Source organism: Mesoplodon densirostris, chromosome 6, assembly GCF_025265405.1.
Source record: "Mesoplodon densirostris isolate mMesDen1 chromosome 6, mMesDen1 primary haplotype, whole genome shotgun sequence".
Lineage (NCBI taxonomy): Eukaryota > Metazoa > Chordata > Mammalia > Artiodactyla > Ziphiidae > Mesoplodon > Mesoplodon densirostris.
The window spans coordinates 35,914,452-35,937,551 of record NC_082666.1 but is presented as its reverse complement, the minus strand read 5'-3'; the positions used below and the strand labels follow the sequence as shown (position 1 = coordinate 35,937,551).

The 23,100-nt window shown below is 37.7% G+C and overlaps 1 protein-coding gene across 5 annotated transcripts in view; it reads right to left on the bottom strand.

Moving 5' to 3' along the window:
• Positions 1 to 2,058: 2,058 nt before the first annotated feature.
• The window catches only part of MUSK (muscle associated receptor tyrosine kinase), an 88,926-nt gene continuing 67,884 nt past the window's right edge, over positions 2,059 to 23,100 (bottom strand). For 2 of the 5 annotated variants that reach the window (XM_060100966.1, XM_060100967.1), the window contains 7 exons: positions 21,339 to 21,345; positions 14,925 to 15,188; positions 10,577 to 10,752; positions 6,044 to 6,245; positions 5,342 to 5,533; positions 4,032 to 4,180; positions 2,059 to 2,840 (listed from right to left, as the gene is read on the bottom strand). In XM_060100966.1, the coding sequence (XP_059956949.1) occupies positions 2,158 to 2,840; positions 4,032 to 4,180; positions 5,342 to 5,533; positions 6,044 to 6,245; positions 10,577 to 10,752; positions 14,925 to 15,188; positions 21,339 to 21,345 (1,673 nt within the window). In that variant the 3' untranslated portion in view covers positions 2,059 to 2,157. Of the gene's footprint in view, positions 2,841 to 4,031; positions 4,181 to 5,341; positions 5,534 to 6,043; positions 6,246 to 9,881; positions 9,906 to 10,576; positions 10,753 to 14,924; positions 15,189 to 21,338; positions 21,346 to 23,100 lie in introns of all 5 variants that reach the window. The other 3 variants (XM_060100969.1, XM_060100970.1, XM_060100968.1) reach the window with 2 other exon arrangements.

Below are 23,100 nucleotides of genomic sequence, written 5' to 3'. Positions count from 1 at the left end.
CATGTCTTTCTTTTATAATAAAACTCTGTCAGCTGAGGAAAACTGAAGATGTCTTTGACGTTTGCAGAGCATATATGACACACACATGTGTCATGCCATGGATAACTATGGGAAACTTCCAGACTTGATGGTAGCCCTCTCCAAGTTTTCTGCTTTGCTGGCCACTTGGCTGCTTGACTCATGCTGCAACCTTATTCCTCATCTAGCCCTTTGGATGACTGTCTTAACTTTGGACTTACCATCATGACTTTAACCTAAGGCACCTCTCAAGGTCTCATTGCTAACTTCTGGCTTCCTTATTTGTAAATCAGAATTGTTAGTAAGCACGTATTGTCGTAGCCCATGGAGTCTTCTCTGCCTTGTAATGGTAGAAAGATGAGACAACAGGCAGTGATAGAGTGTGAGTAATGGGCAGCCAGACTGAAGGGGAGGTGGTGTGTCCAGGAGAATTTTAGAAAGTAAACTGATAGAGTTTTCATGGGTGAAGGAGAGGGACAAGTCTGTGTTTTTGTCTTGGTTGCCTGGAATGACTATGAACAAGAAAATGGCAGGTTTTCCAGCAAAGATGAAAAAGTTTTTGCATGCAGGTGCATTTGGAGATTTTAGGTAGAGCCTTCCAGAAGCAGTTGAAAATCTACTTTCAAGAATTCAGACCATTTCTCTATTGCCCTAACTACCAGTTAGGTTGAATGAAAGTAAGCTGATATAGGGTAGACTGCTATTTTCTCTTCCCTGTTTATTTGCTTTTTAGGAGAATTTGGGTTCATACTATATCAGGAGAGACTCATATCATCCATGTTGGCCTCAGATAAAGCTATATTGTGTGGGCACCACTGAGAAATCTTGTGCACCAAGAATCTGACTTCCAGAGGGTTTTTTTTCTTTGTAAGAATCATAAGATGTAACAAGATAGGTGAATAGTCATGCAGAAAGTTGATAAGCAGCCCTACATTAATTCTACTGCCTATCAAATTGGTTTCTAGAAGGAAAAAAATGTCAGAATGCACAAACATCAGGTTTGAAATAACTCAGAGCCACAAGAGCATCTTGTAAAATCCCATATTATAAGCTATGCTTTATAAAGAGATTTAATAGACTGTAGCAATAAAATTAATGGATGACAACTTTAAAATGTGTGGCTTCAAAAGCAAGTGCAGAAGAAAATGGTAATACTTTGCAAAAGGTATATACATAATAGTCCACAATGTTATTTAGAAAGTTATTATTTCTGCCAGGGTGTTTGTTGTATGGAGGAAATAAAAAGAAAAAATAGCTAAATAACCGAAAAAGAACCGAGTTCTGAAAAAAGGAAGAAATAAAGATAAGAGCAAAGAAAAAGTACCAAAAAAACTTTCAAAGAAAAAGGTAAATTAATTAGCCACAAAAGATTTTTTTCAGAAAAGAAAACGTAGGAATAAAATAAGCAGATTAAATTCATGACAAGTGCACACAAAGGAAAAACTTCTAAAGAAGAAACCCAAAGACAGAAAAACGGAACTTATTTCTTATCACAATAAGAATATAGCCTTGCTGATTTATCATTTTATTCCTTGGAAACCTTCTATCAATAAAGTAAGCCACAACTCTGTAGAATACAAACAAATATAAAAGTGTGCATTAAACTAAAGAAATATTGAATAAAAAACCAACACCCGTCTTTGGGTGAGGAGATGATAAGTGGTTTTCCCTTCTTTGTAGTTTTCTGTGCTTGAGCTAAACTTCTTACAGGAAGATGCGCTACTTTCCTAATGGGCGGGAATGAACTCTATTAAAAATGGAGCTCTCAGCTGCATTTTGTATCAAAATTTAATACAGCAGAGTCTTACTCTGCTGCCAGCTAATTCAGGAACTGAACAGGATGACATTCTTTCCTGTACAGTATATAATACAAACTTTCCCCATGAGGAAGAGTAGTTATCTCCAATTATCTGACATTTTTCCTCCCCTGCCTTTCCCATCACCCACTTTCCACCCACCCCAGGAGTTCTGCCCTTTTTTTTTTTTTTTTTTTTTTTTTTTTTTCTGAGAAACAAACAGCATGGTACCCATGCCTGCTATTATTTCCTATCTGGGTCTCCTTGGGCCTCTGGTGGTGGACTCCGCAGGCTCCTAGAGTCCGAGAGGAGACTGGAGAGTTCTACCTGCCCATCTTCGACCTCAGACACCCACACTCCCCTCTGCCCGCTCGCACATGCGTTCCAGGATTCGGTGGATGCTGGTGAAACTGGGCCTGTCTGCTGGCAGCTCGCTCCAACAGAGACGCATCAGATTGTACAGTTCCAGGGGGCAGTTCTCTGGGCAGGAGAGGATGTTGCCGTCCCGCACGTAGCAGATGACCTCCTCGTGGGCCATCCCGTAGTAGGGCTGCAGGCCGTAGGAGAAGATCTCCCACAGGAGCACCCCGTAGGCCCACACATCAGACTCCGTGGTATAGCGGTTATAGAAGATGGACTCCGGGGGCATCCAGCGGATGGGGATAGCGTCGTTTTCGTTGGCTTTGTAGTAGTCAGCTGAGTAGATGTTTCTAGAGAGGCCAAAGTCGGCGATTTTCACCACCATGTTCTCACCCACAAGGCAGTTCCTGGTGGCCAAATCCCGGTGGACAAACTTGCGTTCGGAGAGGTAGGCCATGCCGGCGGCCACCTGCCTGGCGATGCACAGCTGCTCGGCACAGGAAAGGGGCGGCGGGCCGGGGCTGGAGGCCTGCGCCCCACGGGGCAGGTCGCTGGGACTGAGGCTGCGTCCGGGGTGAGGGGACATGCTGCGGAGGAACTCATTGAGGTCCCCGTAGGCCATGTATTCAAAGAGCAGGCACATCGGCTTCCCCACTGCACACACGCCTAGAACCAAAACAAGGCCTCCTGTTAGAGGTTGCGTTTCTGAAGTGACACGTGGGAAAAAATTGTCCGAAAGCAAATGACCAGATCAGAAAATGTGGTGGCTTGGTTTTTCATAGTCGAACTCTGACCCCCTTTCTTTGTGTGAACATCTCCTATTTATCTTTTAAGATTCAACTGATTTATCACTCCTCATGGGGTGCTTCAGCTCCTGACCTTTCCAGGATCAGATTTTCCTTCCTTCACTCTTTATCCTTAATCCTGCATCCTATCTACCTGCCTGTTATAATCATCCATTTAGCTGAGGTTTCTTCCCAACATTTTAGCCCTTTCAACTAGAGATTATATCTTAAGTCTTCTTTAAATTCCACACACCTACCGTGTGTCTGGCGAGCAAGTACTCTGTAAATATTGGGTGAATGAATTTATGAGTGGATGTTTGCTTTGAGTATGTAATGCAATTGCTCTGTGTTTCTGCTTCCTTTCTGAAGAAGGATGATAAGGAAGCTGTTGTATGAAATTTGGAAAGGAGCACAGAAACAATCCAAGATCTTAGATGAAGTATTCAGGTGACTGCAGTAAAACAGTTAGATAAATGTACAATGTTCATTCCAGAAAGAAACAAAATGTTAACATAAAGAGTCTTAGATTTAGTGCCAGGAAGACATTTGTGAATTTTAAAATCTTGCTGTATTTGAGAGGGAAATGGACAACTTGAAATATTAGATCAGATGGTCACAATTTCATATCAGCATAAAAATAGATCATTAACTATTTTTTTTTCAGGCAAAAGTTAGAAGTCTGTTCAAAAAGGAAAAGAAATGAGAATACGATTACCTTGGCTTGTTTATTTTGATGTTAGTTTTTAATTCCAGGGACTTTAGCAATCTGTATATTTATATGTACTATATAAATTAAATTAAAAATTAAAAAATTAAATACAAAATTGGTAAAAGAATTAATGAAATGACAAAATATTTCTCTGAGAAGTTTTTTAAAACTTCAGTTTTTTGAATTTAGGTGATTTAATGAAATAGTCTACTCCCTAATACAGAATATATTCTATGGGGAGGAACAGAGACATCTCTCTGATCAAGGAATGAAAGAAAAAACCTAAGTGAAGTATGAAGGAGAAAAAACTTGGCAAGCCTCTGTTTTCTGATGCAATACATTTCTTCACTTATATTTTCATACCTAAGAGTTTCACAATGTTAGGATTATCAAATTCTGCCATGAGGGCTGCCTCCCTCTGAAAGTCTGCTTGCATATCTGCTGAGGCTTCTTCTTTGAGCATCTTCACTGCCACCATTGTGAAAGGTTCATAGGGAAGTAAGCCTGGAGCCCTGAGAGATATATTTATTTAGCAAGAAATCAAAGATCAGGAAGATTACACAGAGTCACATGATAACTACCCATGTATACACATCCCCACACTCATGCAGCCTTTCCCAGAGCCACAGAACCAAAGTAAGATGCCAATGGCAGGTCACACTTAAAGCTCCTTGACTCCAATGAATAAAAATCACTGGGGTTATTTACAACATAGATTGTTTGAAAAATGCATTATTTATTAATAACAGAAAACCAAAAGTGCCCAAATCCAGTGGGATTATCATTACCATCCTAACCCCTTAATCTCTGGCCAGAATATAAATTCCTGGAAGGCAGGGACCATGACTTATTCATCTTTATATCCCCAAAGAGCCTAAAAGTGTTCCTTGCATATTTTTTGGTTCCCAATAGGTATTTGTGTGAGATTTTCATTAATCATGTAACCTCCATACCAGGGCCACTATGAGTAGAAGTAAGGTTGTATCCCGCCCAAGAGCAACGGGCCAAAGTAACAATTGGTGATTAAAACCAAGTCCACACTCTGTGGCCCAGCTGTGTGTCTGTGGAACTACATCCATGCAGAGAGGATATTTTATTCCAACTCACACAAAGACATTAACTGGGCTAGCATTGGCCCTAATACATACTTGTTTTTTTGAGCTCATTGTTGGCTGACATTTTTGTGTAATTTTTTTTTCCTTTTTCTGTCTTGCCATTCTGTGAACATCTACTTAATATCCATACATGTCAGGCTTTGAGTTCTTAAACTGAAACACTATTTCAAAGTAAACATTAAGTGGAGACTATAGCAATTGAAAATGGAAGAGATTTTAGAAGTATTTACTAAAAGCAATGCGAGAAATGATTATTTAAAGTGTACAACGAAATTCTCTTCTGAAAAGAAAATATGATTAAACTTTGCTAATTGCTTATCAGCGGAACACTTTATAAAGACTCTCTCCATATACACAACCCTATTTTCCAGCAGAGGGAGAAAAGTATCAAGATTCAAAGTACAGTACTCAATAAAAATAAGGTGAATGATGTGAAGAATGAACTAATTTGATAATAACTATTATACATATTACATAGAATCAAGTTAATGTCTGGTAACTTTTCAGACACAACGTATTTCAGTTGGTAGTTTTTATTTTTAACGTGGGCAACTTTACCTTGCTTGAAAGACCCTTCCAAATGCTCCCTCTCCAATATCTCTCACATATTCAATGTTATTCCTGGGATACTCCAGGCTGAGCAATTTGGGATTCAAAAGAAGTGGCATCCTCTGGTACATGGGGTTGGGATGAAGTCTGTCTAGCAAGAGCTCAGAAGGAAGAGTAGTGAGGGTTACAGCCGCTGATTCTCTGCAGGTAAGACAGGTAAGATCAATAGTGAGCTGAGGACCAGGTGAGAGCTTTGTACTCAGACTTAGGTTCTAAAGAGACATGGTGTTTAGGAGGAAACAAATTATGCTAAGTTCACCAAAGATCCTTCCATTTTAGAGCAGCGAAGAATTTGGTTTGGAGCCTAAAGGTACATTCCTTTTTTCAGGAATCGTGTCACTATCCAATCTAGTAGTGGCAGTGGGGCTGAGGGGGCTGAAAGCGAGCAGGAACGGCCATATTCTTCCAAACTGTGGTTTAGATTCCATCTGCTGTGAAAAACTAACCTTAGGACATGTGATCCTATGCAACATGTCATTGACATTTTTAAAGATCATGGTGGGGCTGCTTACTGTTAAAGCAAGGCAATGGCTGTCATAAAGGAAGTGGCAGTGTTATATACACCCCTCCTCCCATCTCCAGCTTTAATACCAAATACATAAAGGTTTTAAAAATGTTACTACACGTGATTCACTTAAACTAGAACCTCACCTTTTCTTATTTTTCCATTGTTTTCGTCTTCGGCAGCAATAAAGAGTGGTTATGGTAAGAAGCACGAATATGGCAAAGCTGGACATGATGGAGATTATTACAGTCATGGAGTGTGTAGGTGAGACAGAGAAGGAGGACAGGGAAGAGGAAGGCACGTTTGGAATGTCCACACTCGGCTTTGAGGACGTCATTGGTGGGAATGCTGTAAGTCAACAACAGATTTTCACTCATTCTTAAACTTTTAAGCAGCAACTTTCGTATTCAGGCAATCAGGAAACTAAATTTAAGATTATGTTTTAATGTATCAGGTTCTCCCTGGTTATATATCTATAAAGCTCAATTGTAAGGATCCAGTGAAGTCTAGTTGTAAGTAAATCCAGCTTACAGAATCATAGAATTTTAAAGATGAGACTCAGGGAAAGGAAATACTTTTTCCAAGACAAATGCAAATCCTGGGCTAGTGTCTTTACACTCATCATAGTTTTTATGACCTGACAACAATCATGGACATTGTTAAGTTATTAAATAAAATATTTTTATGAAATTGAAGTCAGGATTGTCTAAAGCTGAGGTTTTATACATATGTATTGTTGATTTACAAACAGAATTAAATGGAAGAACATGGAAAATGGAAATAGTAGGACAGAAATGAGAAAGTTAGTTCATCTAACAATTGAACTCCTGTCAAATTCCTATTAAAAAGGTCAATGCAATATACAAATAAGTTAAAATCTGTATTACCACTGGAAACCAAAAGATGTCATACTAATGTCCCTCTGTTTGTAGGGTGCAACGTCCATTGTATGTCTATTAAAACAACATTATGAATTATATTTTAAATCCTTTTAGTTGACTGAGTAAAGACAAAAACATGGATACAGAATATTTTAATACATAATCAACAAGAATGTCTTAATAGTGAAGAATGAACTTTGTACCCTAAAAAGACAGAATAAACCTTATTTTCAAATATTTGTGGGATACTGACAGACACGGTCTTTTTTGTCAGGTCACAAAGATGAATCTCAGTAAGTTTCAAAAGAAGAAATTATGCAGACCTATTCTTTGATCAAAACGCAATTAATAATAGATTAAATAAAATCAATAAGACATTAAAAAAGAAACATTTTAATAACCTTTCAATCAAAGAATAGAAAGTAGCCATAGTTACAGATGACAAAATAACTTCCTAGCAGTGTTGATGAGATTTGGCCAAAGATGTGTTCAGTGATAAATTCATAGCATTATCTTCTTCCATTAGATAAAAAGAATGAAGTGAATGAACTAGATATTTAATTCAAGATTTTGGAAAAGAAACAAAATCAACAGAAAACAGAGGGAAACAGGTGATATAGTAACAGCCATGTACAAGCAGAAATTAATAAGTTAGAATACACATAACACAAATGATAGAATTTAAAAATAGGTCAATAGTTTTTCTGATAAATATTTACAAAGTAGTCTAATCAGGGACGTTTTAATTTTAAAATGAAAAGAAAGGCACAAATATACAAAATTAGGAATGATAAAGTCATTTTAACAATAGACTCAAAGGTCAATAAAAATGAAATAATATATAACTATGGAGTTACATTTTTAAAATCTTAAGGAAAATGGTAGGAGCCCATTAATTACCAAATTTGAAGAATTAGAAAGTCTGAAACTAGCCATAACCAAGAAATTTAAGTCATTATAGAATTATGGTTACATTCTTTCAGTATTGGAAGAGATACAATTTTCACAGTTTTATAATATATTCTAGTAAGAGAAAAATCTTTCAGATTGTTTTAGCAAGTTATTATAATACTAATATCACAACCTGACAGTGTTAGCACAAAAGAAAAGTGCAGATTATAGAGCATAGATTTAAAAGATCCTAAATGAACTATCAGAAACTGACTGCAGTATAGTAAAAGATTTCATAGAAGGAACTATGTTATTATAACACATCACAGAGTCAAAGGAAAACTTTCATTGCAGGGATGCCTGAAGCCATTTGAAATAGGACATGTAAAAGCAGAGATTATAAGGGATGCCTACGTATGACTTCTTAGTCTAGGCATGGAAGCAGTGATTATGCCCTGAGCACCAGTGGCTAAGCAAGTGGTTTTGAAACCTGTGGAGACCAAGTTTGGTTACCCCTGTGACTCAAGCAGGCACCTGGAACTAGGAGAATATTAGCACAGCAGTAAAACATTCGTGCAGGACCAATGACAGCATTTCTCATCAAGCATCACAGCAGTGGTGGATGTAACAGACTTCCCAGGCTCCGCTGTGATGGTTTGAAAGCTGCTCTGAGTTTCTGTGGACTGAGTCATTCGAAGATTTAAAAAATCAATCCAAGATGAGTGGGGAGGGGGGCTTAAATTGGAGAGCTAAACTTAATGCTAATATGAAAGTAGGAGCAATCATTAAAAGACAGGGAGAAGGGAAGCAAGAAGGAAATATCCAAAAGATAAACTAATGATTCAAAAAAATCTTCCATCACCCTTCAAAGTGAACTGGTAATATCCTTTAGAGTTTACTCAGAATTCAAGAGACTCTCCAAGAAATATTTGAGGGCTTTACACACTCCCACAGAATATGAGACAGTCTACCTAATAAGGATGACTTCTCTGTTCAACGATCAACCTACCTGAAGAGCTAAAGCCAATTTCTTTGATAATTGTATTTAACTTAGAGAACATATTTTTAGACATTCCTCACCATATGGTCAGATGAAATGATCAGTTTATGACATCTGGAGTTCATCTTCTTACATATAGCAAAGATTGCATAAAATGATTTAGCTAATCTATGCTGCTTGCAATTTCTTATAATCAGTGTAGAAGGCAGAAATCTGGATGCTTTTGTGTGTCTTATTTCTGTCTAATCTAGGATGGAAGGTCAGCACCTTTCATACAGTAAACCCTCAATGAATGCTTGAATGGATGAATGAGTAAACAATCAAAGGATAACAAACATCACAGTCATCAATTAAAAGTCCAATTAAAGTTAACTTTGGTTGCTTCTGTGACAAAGAATTGAAACATTTCTTTTTCATTCTTTCAAGTTGGGAATGACAATTTGACAGGCTTCCAGAATAATAGATTTTTAGGGTTTTCCAAAGCTGTTCTTGTTTCCTAGCTCTGAGTGATTCAGTTGTGACCAGTAGCATTCTTTCTTTCAATATTTTAAGTCTTAGTCCTTTAAGTAAGCAGGTAAAATCAAGTCCTGGCATTTAGCCAAGTGCAGAAACAATTAGGCCTGGAATATCTAGCCCAAGAAATGAATATGATTTGAGCCTTGAACATGAAAATCAGAGGAAGTTAGTTGACATGAAAAAAATTTCTAATTTCATTCTGAAGATTTCTGCATTCTGGTAGGCTTAACGTACCATCTGATATACATTAGTTTCTAGGACACCCCTTTTCAAGCAACCTTCTTGAATTCTTTCCTAGAGATTTTGAGATGACCCTTTTAAAACCATTTGATTTGACCCTGTAAACTTTATACTATTGGATGATACAAAAATCATGAATGCAAAATCAAAAGGTGATATTTTAAATTGGCTTATTTTATAGCCATAGAAGGGATAAAGCAACTTAGTAACCTTGACGTAGGAGATGGGATTTGCATCATTCACTAAATATGGTGCTCTCCATGGCCTAATTAGAGGCTATAAACTGGGCTCTCCGATGATCTTCCTTCATATTCTACCCTGGGTGAGTATAGTGAAAAGACTTTGAGAGGGACCGCACATCCCATTCTGGACATCATGAAATATGGGTGTAAATACGCATGCATGAATCCAGTTACATACACATAACGTTTCAAGGGCACAAACAAAATTACTTACTTGTTAGGTTTTCTTTTTTATAATCTGAAGGGGAAAGGATAAAAATTTGTTTTAAGTGAACATCCAGATAGCTCCTGCGTTCTGTGAGAGAGTGCTAAGGAATGCAAGTTCTCTTTCAGCTTTTTAATATACAATGGGAAAACATTCTTTGCATTCGAATGTGAAAGGATTGCATCTTTGAAATTAAAACAGCTGTTAGGGCTCACCACATAGTTCCTTACAGATGAAGTTCATTAAAGCAACATGCAGCCATTCAGCTTTGTTTTGTGAGATCAGCATTTGCAAACATATGGCTTATTTTTGCATGCTGAAAAATCTGCTTCCTTGGGTAAGAAAGAGGACTTTATGCCTTTATTCCACTCCTCTGACAAAATATGAACTGTTTCTTAGCCATTTCTCTGCACATTCAATAAAATGTTATGAGCTCTCATAAGATCTGCTTATGAAGTAAAGTAAGATCTCAAGCAGCAGCGAAAAGTGCTCTTTAATTTCTTTTAGAACAAATGGAATAAATCCTTATGCTAACCGGTGCAATTAGGATAGCAATAGGATTCTGTTATTAGATATGGAAGGAAGGCAGAACTCAAAAAATATTGGAAATGCCTAGAAATATTAGGAGATTTAAATTCACACCTTAGTTTCCTCAAAATAGTAAATTTCTCTGAACCTCCAAAGTCTCGAGAGAACTCTGTTACCTAAATATGGCAGTCTGGTACAGGCCATGGGGTCCCAGTGCATGCTGGGGAGTTTGTTGCAGTCCGGCATGGAGAGCAGATGTATCCCAGATCTGTAGAGTCCGCTGTGGGTCTTTTCTTCCACTGCTAGCCATTCTTTTGCACAGAAGAGCTCCTTTACTGCCAGGCAGTATTCTCTAAAATAATTTAGGGAGAACAAAATTTGATGAATCATAGCACGTTGAAGCCAAATTGGTGGTGGAGCCTAAATCCCATATTTTCAAAACATCATCATAGTACACTGTTTGTTCTGGCAAAAGTGTTTTTGTAAAGATCCTTTTATTGTAAATAATGTGAGAAGTTATGAAATATATAGTATATTATCCCATGAGATGATATGCTGTCTTGTTTTGTTTTTAAAATATCACTAATGCTACTGGGGAAAAGAACGTTCAAGTTCAAAAGGTAATGGATTAGGAATCCCAGATATGTTTTCTCTTAACTTCATATTAAAGTAACTACAAAGGTACAGAAACAAGGTACGCAGAGCTTTAAAAGATCATTGTCAAGCAGTTTCCAGCCTGGGAGGTTTTTCTGTAATCTCAGAGCTAATGGGCAGGGCCTGAGGAACACAGTCCGTGTCTCTGTGTGCTTTGTTCCCTAAAACAGAATAGTATCACCTTCCTGAAAGGTTATAGGAGGGCTTGGGAGTCCTTACCCAGCCCTACCCTTGGAGAAGCTGAGTCCTATCCCATTGCTGTGTGTGCTTTCATCTGAGAAAGCTAGAGTAAGGTCTGTGTGAATATGAAGCTGTAATGTTCATCTCTATGTTGTACTGAGTGAAAAGGCTGAAGAAAGATTAGGTAGACTAGTTGGACTAATTAGAATTTTGTGGATTAATATTTGTTCAAGCTTATCTTATAGGAAATAGGATAGACTACATAGGAAAAATCAAGTTAGTTCCAAATTAAGATATTTGGGATTCATAATAAGAGGAAATTAAAGATAATTAAAGAAATTAAGGATAATAATAGTAATGTCATTCATTCAATATATGAAGTATAAAAGAGGAGGAAATTTTGTGTGAGTGTGTACATTCGTGTGTATGTGTAGTTATATATACATGTATATTTTATTTTATTTTTTTACTACTCATGCCTACACTCCTGCTTTCCCAGGCAACCACTTGCCAATATGGACCAACTGAGCATGTGCAGAATGAAAGGGCTGTACATACTAATGTGATGGGATATAATGGGAGTCATGAGTACAGCAATGGAATGTAGATTCTTTTTTTTTTTTTTTTTTTTGTGGTACGCGGGCCTCTCACTGTTGTGGCCTCTCCCATTGCGGAGCACAGGCTCCGGATGCGCAGGCTCAGCGGCCATGGCTCACGGGCCCAGCTGCTCCGTGGCATGTGGGATCTTCCCAGACCGGGGCACGAACCCATGTCCCCTGCATCGGCAGGCGGATTCTCAACCACTGCGCCACCAGGGAAGCCCTAGATTCTTAATATGTCTGCAAAGGAAGAGGGAACAGTGGGGCTTTCAGGCTTCTGAGACTCTGAAGAACTGGAGAAACATTGCTTGGCTTACTTCTTCTTATGCCTGGTCCCATCCTTGGGTCATATAAGCAAATCTTTCTGCATTCAGATGTTACAGTTAAACTGTGCAAAAGCAATATGGGACATATGAAAGAACTTTTTAGCCCACATTATGTGAAGAAAACAAATACTTGGGAAAATTATTTTTTATTATACATGGAAAGACACGTTAGAGAATTTAAAAAATTGTTTTGTTTTCATTGACATGCACTGAAGCATGGCCTCTACAGAAGAGTTTTTCACGGGGGAAAAAAAATCAAGATGAAATGGAAAATAGAGTGAAAACTAGGTTAAGTTAAACATGGTAGTGACTGAAGTAAATAAAGACCACAAAGAAGTGAAAACAACTTTGTTTCACTGAAACAAGTGAAATCTTCATTGAGAAAGAAATGGCACAGCAAGATATTGAACAAATAATAGGGGAAAACTTTAGAAGTTCTAACTGAATGCAGAAAGAAAGATGAAAATAGTGAGTAAGGAGATAACTGAGAGGGAGAAGCAAGCAAGAAATTCAAAGTACAAATAACAATGTTTCCCAACAAGAAACTAGAGCACATAAAAAAATAGAAAAATACTCAGAGATATACTATAAGAAAAATTCTTAAAATAAAAAGGACACAAGTCTGATGATGAAATCATATTATCCATTCTTTTTATATTACTTATAGGAAAGAAAATAATGCAAAGAAATCTATTCCCAAGTCTTTTTAAATGTCTAATTTTTTAAACAATTATTGATTATATATAAGAGAAAATAAAACCTTAATGAAGTATAAAAATGTGAAAATTTCTAGACTATATTTTTCAACCCCAATGTGAATAAATTGTTTACAAGGATTACAAAAGTAGAAACAATTTTCAGATTAAAAAAAATACTCAGGGACTTCCCTGGTGGCACAGTGGTGAAGAATCTGTCTGCTAACGCAGGGGACACAGGTTTGAGCCCTCGTCGAGCAAGATCCCACATGCTGCGGAGCAACTAAGCCCGTGCGCCATGATTACTGAGCCCGCATGCCACAACCACTGAAGCCTGCATGCCTAGAGCCCATGCTCCACAACAAGAGAAGACACCGCAATGAGAAGCCCACGCACCACAATGAAGAGTAGCCCCCGCAATGAAGAGTAGCCCCCGCTCACCACAACTAGAGAAAGCCTGTGGGCAGCAACGAAGACCCAGTGCAGCCAAAAATAAATAAATAAATAAATAAATATTAAAAAATACTTGTTTAAATAACAGCTGGAATTAAGAAAAAAATTTAAGTACACTACAAATGGCTCACAGATTTAAGAGTTAATTATGCTATTCTAATAAATTTGAAATCTCAGTGAATGGGATTTTTTTCTAAAAAAACAAAAAAGTTAAATTATTTTCAATCTTGAGAAAGAACATCTGTGGCCTATGCATGTAAACTGATCTAGGGCATAAATGTTGGGAAATTACTCAATAAATTTATTTTGTGCTAGCATATGAAGATACAATTCAATTTTAATTCTCATTGTTCCTCAAAAGATACTTAGATGTCAGGTCTGATGAAAATATAACCTTAAGTGAAGAAACAGAAAATTATATGTCTTAAGTAATTTTTTTTTAGATTTTTTTTTGATGTGGACCATTTTAAAAGTTTTTATTGAATTTGTTACAATGTTGCTTGTGTTTTATGTTTTGGTTTTTTGGCCATGAGGCATGCGGGATCTTAGCTCCCTGACCAGGGATCGAACCCACACCCCCAGCATTGGAAGGTGAAGTCTTAACCACTGGACCGCCAGGGAAGTCCCTATATTAGTCTTAAAATGTCTCCAAACCCTCAAAATTTGCAGTAAGTTGAAGAATGGAGCACTCTATTTTAATGATCTCTGTAGTCCTTTTATACTGAATAGAATGCCTTAAAACTATTTCAATATTTAAATAGTTCCTGGTTTTGTCAAAACAGTTGGAAATGTGCTGTATTGGTAGCCTTCGTGTGTTTTCTTGAAAAGCAAACAGTATCCATCCAGTTTCTAATATATACCCTGGGTACAATTTATCCTTTAATCCTCTCAGCTCTATTGCAGACGAGGAAGCTGAAGTTTAGCTGAGGTCATTTGTCAGTGCATCTAGAAAGCAGTACAAAACAGTATTTGAACTTTGTTCCATTTAGCTCAAAAGCTACATTGATTCCTGTCTTTTCTACACAAGAAGTAAATAAAGGCAAAGATAATTCTTTTAAAAGTGGGTTTATAAATTTCAGTGTTTAAAGAGTAGGGGGTTTTAAAGAAATATCTGTTTTATAACTGTTTCTACTCCTTCCACCCACCACGACACAAGAGTGTCAGTACTTAAATTAGAATATTGGGTGGAATGTATTTTAATAGTCTGACATGCTCACCAAGATCTCATATTTATTGGCAAATAATGCTGAAATGCTTGATATGTAGTCTTTATTTTCTCTATCTTGGCTTACTAATGAGGTCCATATTAGTTTGGGATTTTGTTTTTTATTTCCTAGAAAGCAGGGATGTTTATGAATATGATAATAATGTGAACAATAACAAATGTAATAGAACGTTATACCTTTTATGACATTTTCTAACTTAGAGCCCTTGTATAATAGGGTATCACCAGTGATTCACATGGTAGGAATTTTGTCCAATTAATTACCTTATATTTTGGACAAAAGCCAGCTTTTGCCTTTACTGTTACACCTAACAACTTCCTCTTTTGAAAACTTTTCCTGTTGGCAGACAGACAAACAGAATTTCCCCATTTATTTATTTTGTAAATTTTACCTGCAAATGGGTGTAGGAGTAGGTGCCACCCCAGGGTTACATTCTTGGAAGATGTGGTTACACAGTAAAGCTTCAGCAGCCGGCCGGCAGAATGGGCTCACTGCTTTCAGTTCATTCCAGGCAGTGTGGACCAGTAGTTCTTGGGCCTCCTCAGGGTCTATGTAGGAGTTGTTGAAGAAAACAAGAGCATCTTTTGCCAGGACAGCATTACATACCTCCCCTCTGTACTCGGCGCAGTAGCCTTTGTTATCTTTCTGTGGTTTACTGAAAGAAGCAGTGAAAAACATTCCTGATCACATGCTATTTCTTAGCATCCCATCTGCCTTTTTGTTTGTTTTCCATTTCCACATCTGCATCACAGAAATAGAAGATTGCACCAGCAAATTGGTTGAAACGTTCCATCTGAATATTGTCTTCATTTCCAGCAGCAATTATATTACCTCTAGCTACTCCAGAGGGCTATGAAGAGGATCGAATGTGATAATGGATGTGGAAAGCTTTGGAAACGCTCAAGGCCAGAATGGATGGGAGAATTTTTATTGTTTCCATCATAAATAAAATTTGACTCCACATTTGTTACATATAAGCGTACATAGCAAGTAAATACATCTAAAAAATATATTCATCATCATGATTAATACGTGACTGAACGTAGTAATTGCTCTGATCCACAGAGCTTGCAGCTTGATGAACATAGTTTATTTAAACGTTATGATAGTTAAGGATTTGAATTCTGTGGCACATCTTCCAAAATCAGATCCTCTCACTCACACATCTTCCCGGCATTCCATTAAAGAATAAGAAGAAAGCCACACAGGGAGGAGAAAGCATTGGCTATGGCTCTCAGAGGAGCTAAGTAGCATCTTCACTTTTGCTATTTTCTCACCACATGTCTTGGGGAGAGTCATCTGGTCTCTGACAATGTCCTAATCTGTAAAGTGATGTAAGTAATTATCCTGAACCCAGGTTATTGTGTGTTCATGGGTAATATAAGTGTTAGCACAGCAATAAGATTAAAAGCTTATCTGCTATAACAATTGAAGAGGACAATAAGAAAAATGGAAAACGCAGCTGGTACTCCCTCCACATATCCACTGCTTCCTTAATGCAATGCTGGGAATTATAATAGCTCCTATACTCACCTGACAGATATTTATTGAGCACTTACTATGTGCAGGCACTGTAATGGTCTCAATATATCCTTATGCCTTCCATCAGATATCTTATTAACACTGACAGCAAATTCAAGTTGCACTCTCATTTAGATTTGTACATCTGTTGGAATTTAGCATTTCATTATCTTTATATAAAGGATTTCAAGGAAAGAAAATTAAACAAATTGGAATTTGTGGGGATTGTTTAAGTTGCTAAAAGACCCCATTTGAATTTGAAAAGTTGATTAGAAACATCATTGACTGGTCTTTGAAGCAAATCTATTAAATGAGATACAACTCATTCAGGTAAAACAATGAACTTCCGTGAAATACTATATTTTAAAATGATGTTTTGTAACATAGAATCATTCTCTAATTCATACTAGCATTCTACTAATTAGTCAACATGAATTTTATTGCATTACCTGTAATTCATTGGGGATTTTTTAAATGAATGCCTTGAATAAGAAAACGCAAAACTCCCATGAAAACTTGGGCCCTATAGGGTTGAAAAAACACCCAGATAAATAGCTCATGACTCAACCTCTGAGGGAATTCAGGGTATGCTGACACTAAGAAAGTTCTAGAGAAGCAAGGGTATACTGTGCTTTAAGAAACTGAATAATAATACCTAACAATTAGAAATACCCCAAACTGGCTTACAAAATGGTCACACATATTGATAATCCTTCCATAAAAAGAGAGGATGGATAAGAGCAGGTGTGACTCTTTTCACTTAGAAAAAAACTATAGGGACTTCCCTGGTGGCGCAGTGGTTAAGAATCCACCTGCCAGTGCAGGGGACAGGGGTTCAAGCCCTGGTCCGGGAAGATCCCACATGCCGTGGAGCAACTAAGCCCATGCACCACAATTACTGAGACTGTGCTCTAGAACCTGTGAGCCACAACTACTGAGCCCGTGTGCCACAACTACTGAAGCCCGTGTGCCTAGAGCCCATGCTCTGAAATGAGAGAAGCCGCGGCAATGAGAAGCCCGCGCACCGCAACGAAGAGTAGCCCCCACTCGCCGCAACTAGAGAAAGCCCGCGCAACAATGAAGACCCAACACAGCCAAATATAAATAATAAATACATACATTTATAAAAAACTATAGCATGTAAAAGTTGAATATTTCTCCTAGTGTCTCTGAGCTGAGAATTATTCATCCATGTTGCACGGTCATGTGTTAACTATTGAATGACACTTCTTTATTTTTCCATGAATATTTTTAATTTAAAAAATTCATGATTTTTTTCTTTAATTACATACGCAAAAAACATTTAAAAGAAAACATTGGAAACTAAGAAAAATTACACAAAAGAAAAAATGAAAATAGCCTCAGAGATAAGGATTATTAATAATCAGGGGCCTCCCTGGTGGCGCAAGTGGTTGAGAGTCCGCCTGCCGATGCAGGGGATACGGGTTCGTGCCCCGGTCTGGGAGGATCCCATATGCCGCGGAGCGGCTGGGCCCGTGAGCCATGGCCGCTGAGCCTGCGCGTCCGGAGCCTGCGCGTCCGGAGCCTGTGCTCCGCAACGGGGGAGGCCACAACAGTGAGAGGCCCGCATACCGAAAAAAAAAAAAAAAAAAAAAAAAAAAAAAATCAATTAAGAACCAATTCTTAAAAAAAACAAAAAAAAAAAACCAATTCTTTTTTTCTGAGTTTCTGCTGCTTCTCTTTTAAAAATCCCTGGAAAAATCTTTAGAACAACCTCAATGTGAATTAATAGTACGGAGTCCTCAGTGATTTTTGAACATTAGCTATATAATGCAAAAGAAAAAAATAAAAAGAAAAAGCAGAATAGGTTTTGAATAGAAATGAGAAGATCTTGGTTTTAATTTTGATTTGTCTTCCTACCAGCTTGAAGATAACTAGCCTGTGAAAACCCTTTGCATGCTGGGAAAAAACAGATACAAAATATATGGTTCTTATTAATTTTCTCTGTCTCTGTGATGTTCTGGAAGCATTAAAGACTTAGCTTTGGTAGTATATCTTTGCTTGGATTAGCCCCACAAGGTAAGGGATATATAGTACCAAATATATATATACAGGAATAGAGTGAGTGGTTTAAAAACACACAGGGAGGACACATGTGCTGAACAGTGTGCGAATGAAAGATGGCATGTCTTCTGCGGGTGGCCTGTATTTTAGTTTCCCTTTTACTATATACGTACATATATATATATATATATATATATATATATATATATATATATATATATATATATATATATATTATACACACACATACATAATACATACATAAAGAGACTGCCCAGTCACAGTTTCAGTCAGAGTTGGAACAATTTCCTCCCCTGTTTTGCTGACTTATAAACCTCAAATTTTTTGCAGTGGTCAAATTTCAGAGGCAAGATATGGAGGCCAATGGGGCCATTTTTTCCCTCATCCTTCTAACCCTATCACTTAAAAAATTTAAGGAGGTCACGGCAAAACCCAGGGAACAAGATGAATGCAAAAAATTTCCATTGGTGTCTTCTGTCTTTTGCAAGTGATGACTGCCCTTTCTGTCCAACTGAAGTCGTATTTCTCCACATGCAGATCTTGGGACTGTGGATGGAGCAACAGCAGAGGCAGCTGGTCCTGTTGCTCATTTGAACAGTGGGGCAGAGGTCACAGGAATCTGTTCACAGAATGCTGGTTGTTTTGGAATGATCTGCTGGACTACCTCCAAAAATTCTAGTTAATATTGCACATGGAGCCAGTCCCTCTCTTGTCTCCTGACAGACTGAACCTGGCTGACCTCTCTTTCTGAACAGTTTCTCTTTTTGGAGGCAACAACTGATATTTGATCCCAAGTCCCCCTTCTAACTTATTTTATAGCAGACAACTCTCCTTGGTCAGATGGAATATTTAAAGGATTCTCACTACACCTTTTGCTTTTATTTTCTCTCTGCTTTAACATGTATGAATCACATTCAGGAGAATACAGCTGACCCTTGAACAACATGGGTTTGAATTGTATGGATCCACTTATGAACAGTTTTTTTTTCAATAAATACTACAGTCCTACACGATCCCATCCATAATTGGTTGAATCCAAGGATGCAGAACGTGGATATGGAGGAATCACATAGACAGAGAGCCAACTCTAAGGTTATAGGGCATGCTGGTTGGTGCCCCTAACCCCTGAATTGTTCAAGGGTCCACTGTTTTAAAATGTGATCTTCCAGTTTCTAGGAGGGCAACATCTCTTCCCTTTGAACACATAATACAATATGTTGTCCAAGGGCACATCCAGATGACCAGCCATGGCATGGTTGGTTGGGACAACCCCACTACCCCAGCGGAAACTCCACACCTTCTTTTCCTGCCCTCCCTAGGGCTGGCACACGTGAGAACGGGACCTCTTCTCTGATAGCGACACATCTTCTTCCTTATACAGCAACTGCCAGGCTCCCATTGTACTTTCCCAACAAATGTGATGGCCAGGGCCCTACGCCACTCTAAACTTCCAAAGCAAACTGGAATTCTTTTTATCCTTTCATGCCTAGTGTCTTTGTATATGATTCATTCTCTATGACAGGGATCAGCAAATAGAACCCACAAGTCAAATTTGGCCTACTGCCTATTTTTATACCACCTGTGAGCTAAGGATGGTGTTTACATTTTTAGATGGTTGAAAAAAATCAAAAGGAGAAGTGAAAATCATATGAAATTCAAATTTTGGTGGCCAGAAGTAAAATTTTATTGGAACAGAGCCAGGTTCATCCATTTACAAATTGTCTATGGCTCCTTTTGTGTTGCAGTAGCAGAGCTGAGCAGTTGCAACAGAGACCATATGGCCCACAAAGCCATATACTTGCTGTCTAGCCCTTTGCAGAAAACCAAAAGTGCTTGTGTTATCACAAGTGAAAAATGGTATGGAATTTTCATTAGTTAGCATTTATTTGACTATAATCAGTTTAAATTATTTTCATTTGCATTTAGTTGCATGTGAATGATTTATTTCTGTTCTTGAGCCCTTAGAATTTGTGCATGATTCCATTATTATGTTGCCTTGTAACTAATGTGTGTGTGTGTGTGTGTGTGTGTGTCGGTCCCATAGTAAAATGTAAATTCCTTGGGTGCAGGGAGTATGTACAATTTGTTTTGTTTTACCACTTTCCAATATAGTGCCAGGAATAGAGTGAGTGTTTTAAAGATGCACAGAGAAGACAGGTGTGCTGAATGAAAGAGGTGTATGAATGAAAGATGGCATCTCTTCTGTGGTTGGCCTGCATTTTAATTTACCTTTTCCCGTGTTTATGTTGTATATCCCTTCAGTGGATATTCAGCTTCTCTGTAGAATCCTTCAGGTCAGGACTCTTTCTCAATACCTATTTATTAGGTAAACAAATGCATCAAAGCTATATGAATTGGGAAAAAGATTGAGAACAAACTAAATTTTCTTATGCAATGAATTATTTCATTTCATAGAATTAGATTCAATGGCTTGAGTTGCAGGTCCTGCTCAGTTGCTGTGCTACCTGGGTTAGCATCATAGGTATGAATCTGTGTTCTTGAGTCTGTCTGTCTGAGCTCAGATTGAGGCTTTGTAGTTAGCTATGTGGTCTGGACAACTCTTGTGCCTCAGGTTCCTCATATAAAGAAAGAGGGATGATAGTTTTTGCCCCATAAAGTTGCTGAAACATTAATATGAGAACAGTGGTACTCAAAAATGTCCTGCAAAACTTAACTGCTATTATTATTAGTAATTAACCATTCTAAATCTCAGTTTCATCATTTGTAAAATTAGATGAAATTTTACACATCATAGAGTTTTTATGAAAGGCAATTTTATGCAAATAAAATGCTGTAAGTTTCACAGTGTTATATTACATGGTGTTACTTTCTTATCTGCAGGATAAAGCTATGAGGGAGGGTTTGGGAGTCAGTTCTGTGTCTCTTTTCCAAGCCTATCATATACTAACTGTGTAAGTCATGTATACTCTCCAGTTCAAAGTATGTCTCTTTGTTTCTTTTCTGTACAATAGGGGTAATACTAGCACCTATTTCATGTCCTGAGGATAAATTTTTTAAATGCATGTAAAGCTCTTAGCACAGTGCCTGATACATAGTAAGTATTCAACAGATGTTGCCTATCTTCATCTTCATCATCATTTTGTGAGAGTATTAAAAGGCTTAGAAATTAGAAAGTTTTCTGAAAGATTACAGTACCCAACGAATAATAAATACAATAACAATAAATGGCATGTCAAACAAAGCGAAACAAAACATTGGTATAACAATAATATCTTACCTCCATTCTAGTAACAGGAAAGGAAGGTTCCACAGGAAATCAAATTAAAGGGGAAAAGAAACAAAAGTTAGTACATTTTCATCTCAAGGTTTGTAACAGATAATTTTCATTCTTCTAATCTCTAAGTTTTTGAAAAGTTCCCTGCTTCTGCTAGGAGGCCAGATCCTGCATTAACAGGCAGATTTGGAGAAGGAGAGTAAGAAAATATTAAATGTCTCCAGGAACTGAATTCTTCCTTTCAAGCTGAGTCAACCGTGGCCTCATTAGCCCAGGCAGTATCATAGGTCAGAATTTCCCTCTGTTGGCCACCCAAGGACTTTGCATCAAGAAAGCAAGAAGTGGAGGTTGAACAGGAAGAGGGTGGTGGAGCTGTGATTCTTACAGACCCACTGGCTTCACGTGGTCACACAGCATCCCACACTCAGAAGGGCCCCATGCTTAATTTAGTGTTCTGCTGTTATCATCTTGAAACACTTAATAATTTAACAAGGGGCCCCACATTTTCTGGAGAGAACAGATGGAAGAGACAGGAGGAAATTCTTACAGAGAAAAAGGTATATAATTTGGAATGGGTAAAGGCAGAATCTAATAGCAGCTGAGCAGGGAAATCTGTTGAAACATGGAAAGGCCAAGGTTATGTATATGAAAGAGCCCCCATTTTAAGATGCAAAAGAGAGGATTCAATACCATGGAGATCAACCAGAGCCAAAGAGAACCCAGCCATAGGACTTGGGAAGAGATACTAAGCTTAGTTAGGCTTCTATTTCAAGGACAAGTGAGGGAAAAAAAAAAATCAAGGTCATTTAAGGGTGCTCAGTCTTTTCAAGAATATTAAGAGAATCAAAGGATGATTCACTAGGCTTCCATGTGTTTCGTACAGAAATTTCTTCAGTCACATTTTCATTTTTGCGGGGGTGAGAGTGGGGAGCAGGGAAGGGGTCCAAGAGCCTCCGATTATAAACAAGTGCTTTTATCTCAAAACTAGATTTTTAAAAATTTCAAAAACTTCCAACAGCCATCAATATTTGTAGTATCTTTTCCATTATCTGGAAAAGCCAATAAAATGTTGTCTCTCTTCTAAAACATGCAGCCAATCTAATATAAAAAAGCTGCCTGATTGTAGAAAGAATGCTTACCTCTTGAGCCTAGCTGCAGAACAGCTGGTAGTAATTTAGTGTGGCTACTGGCTGTTAGTCATTTATTCCTTTCCCTTTTATTAAAAACAAAAACAAACACCTTTAATCCATTGGAAACCAGATGAAGCCACCATGAAATGCCAAGGGACGGGGCCTGTTTTGTTGGTAAGAACACTTCTACCTATTGTGGCTGAAACACTGGGTGATAGAGGGAGTCGTGTGCTCCTGCTACATCACCCCACGTCTCACAACTGGGGAGACACGGGAGTGTGACTATGAGACATGAGAGAGAGTGTGAAACATGGTAGTACATTCAATCAGCTATATCGATTACAAAATAAGAGTCCAAAGTTTTAATTTTTTTCTGTAATAATGTGAAACATCAACACAAAATATAGAAAATAAAAATATGAGATGAATGAATAAAGATGTGGTATATATACACAATGGAATATTACTTAGCCATTAAAAAAATGAAATAATGCCATTTTGCTGCAACATGAATGGACCTAGAGATTATCATACTAAGTGAAGTAAGTCAGACAAAGACAAATATCATATATCACTTGCAGGTGGAATCTAAACTATGATGCCAATGAACTTACTTACAAAACAGAAATAGACAC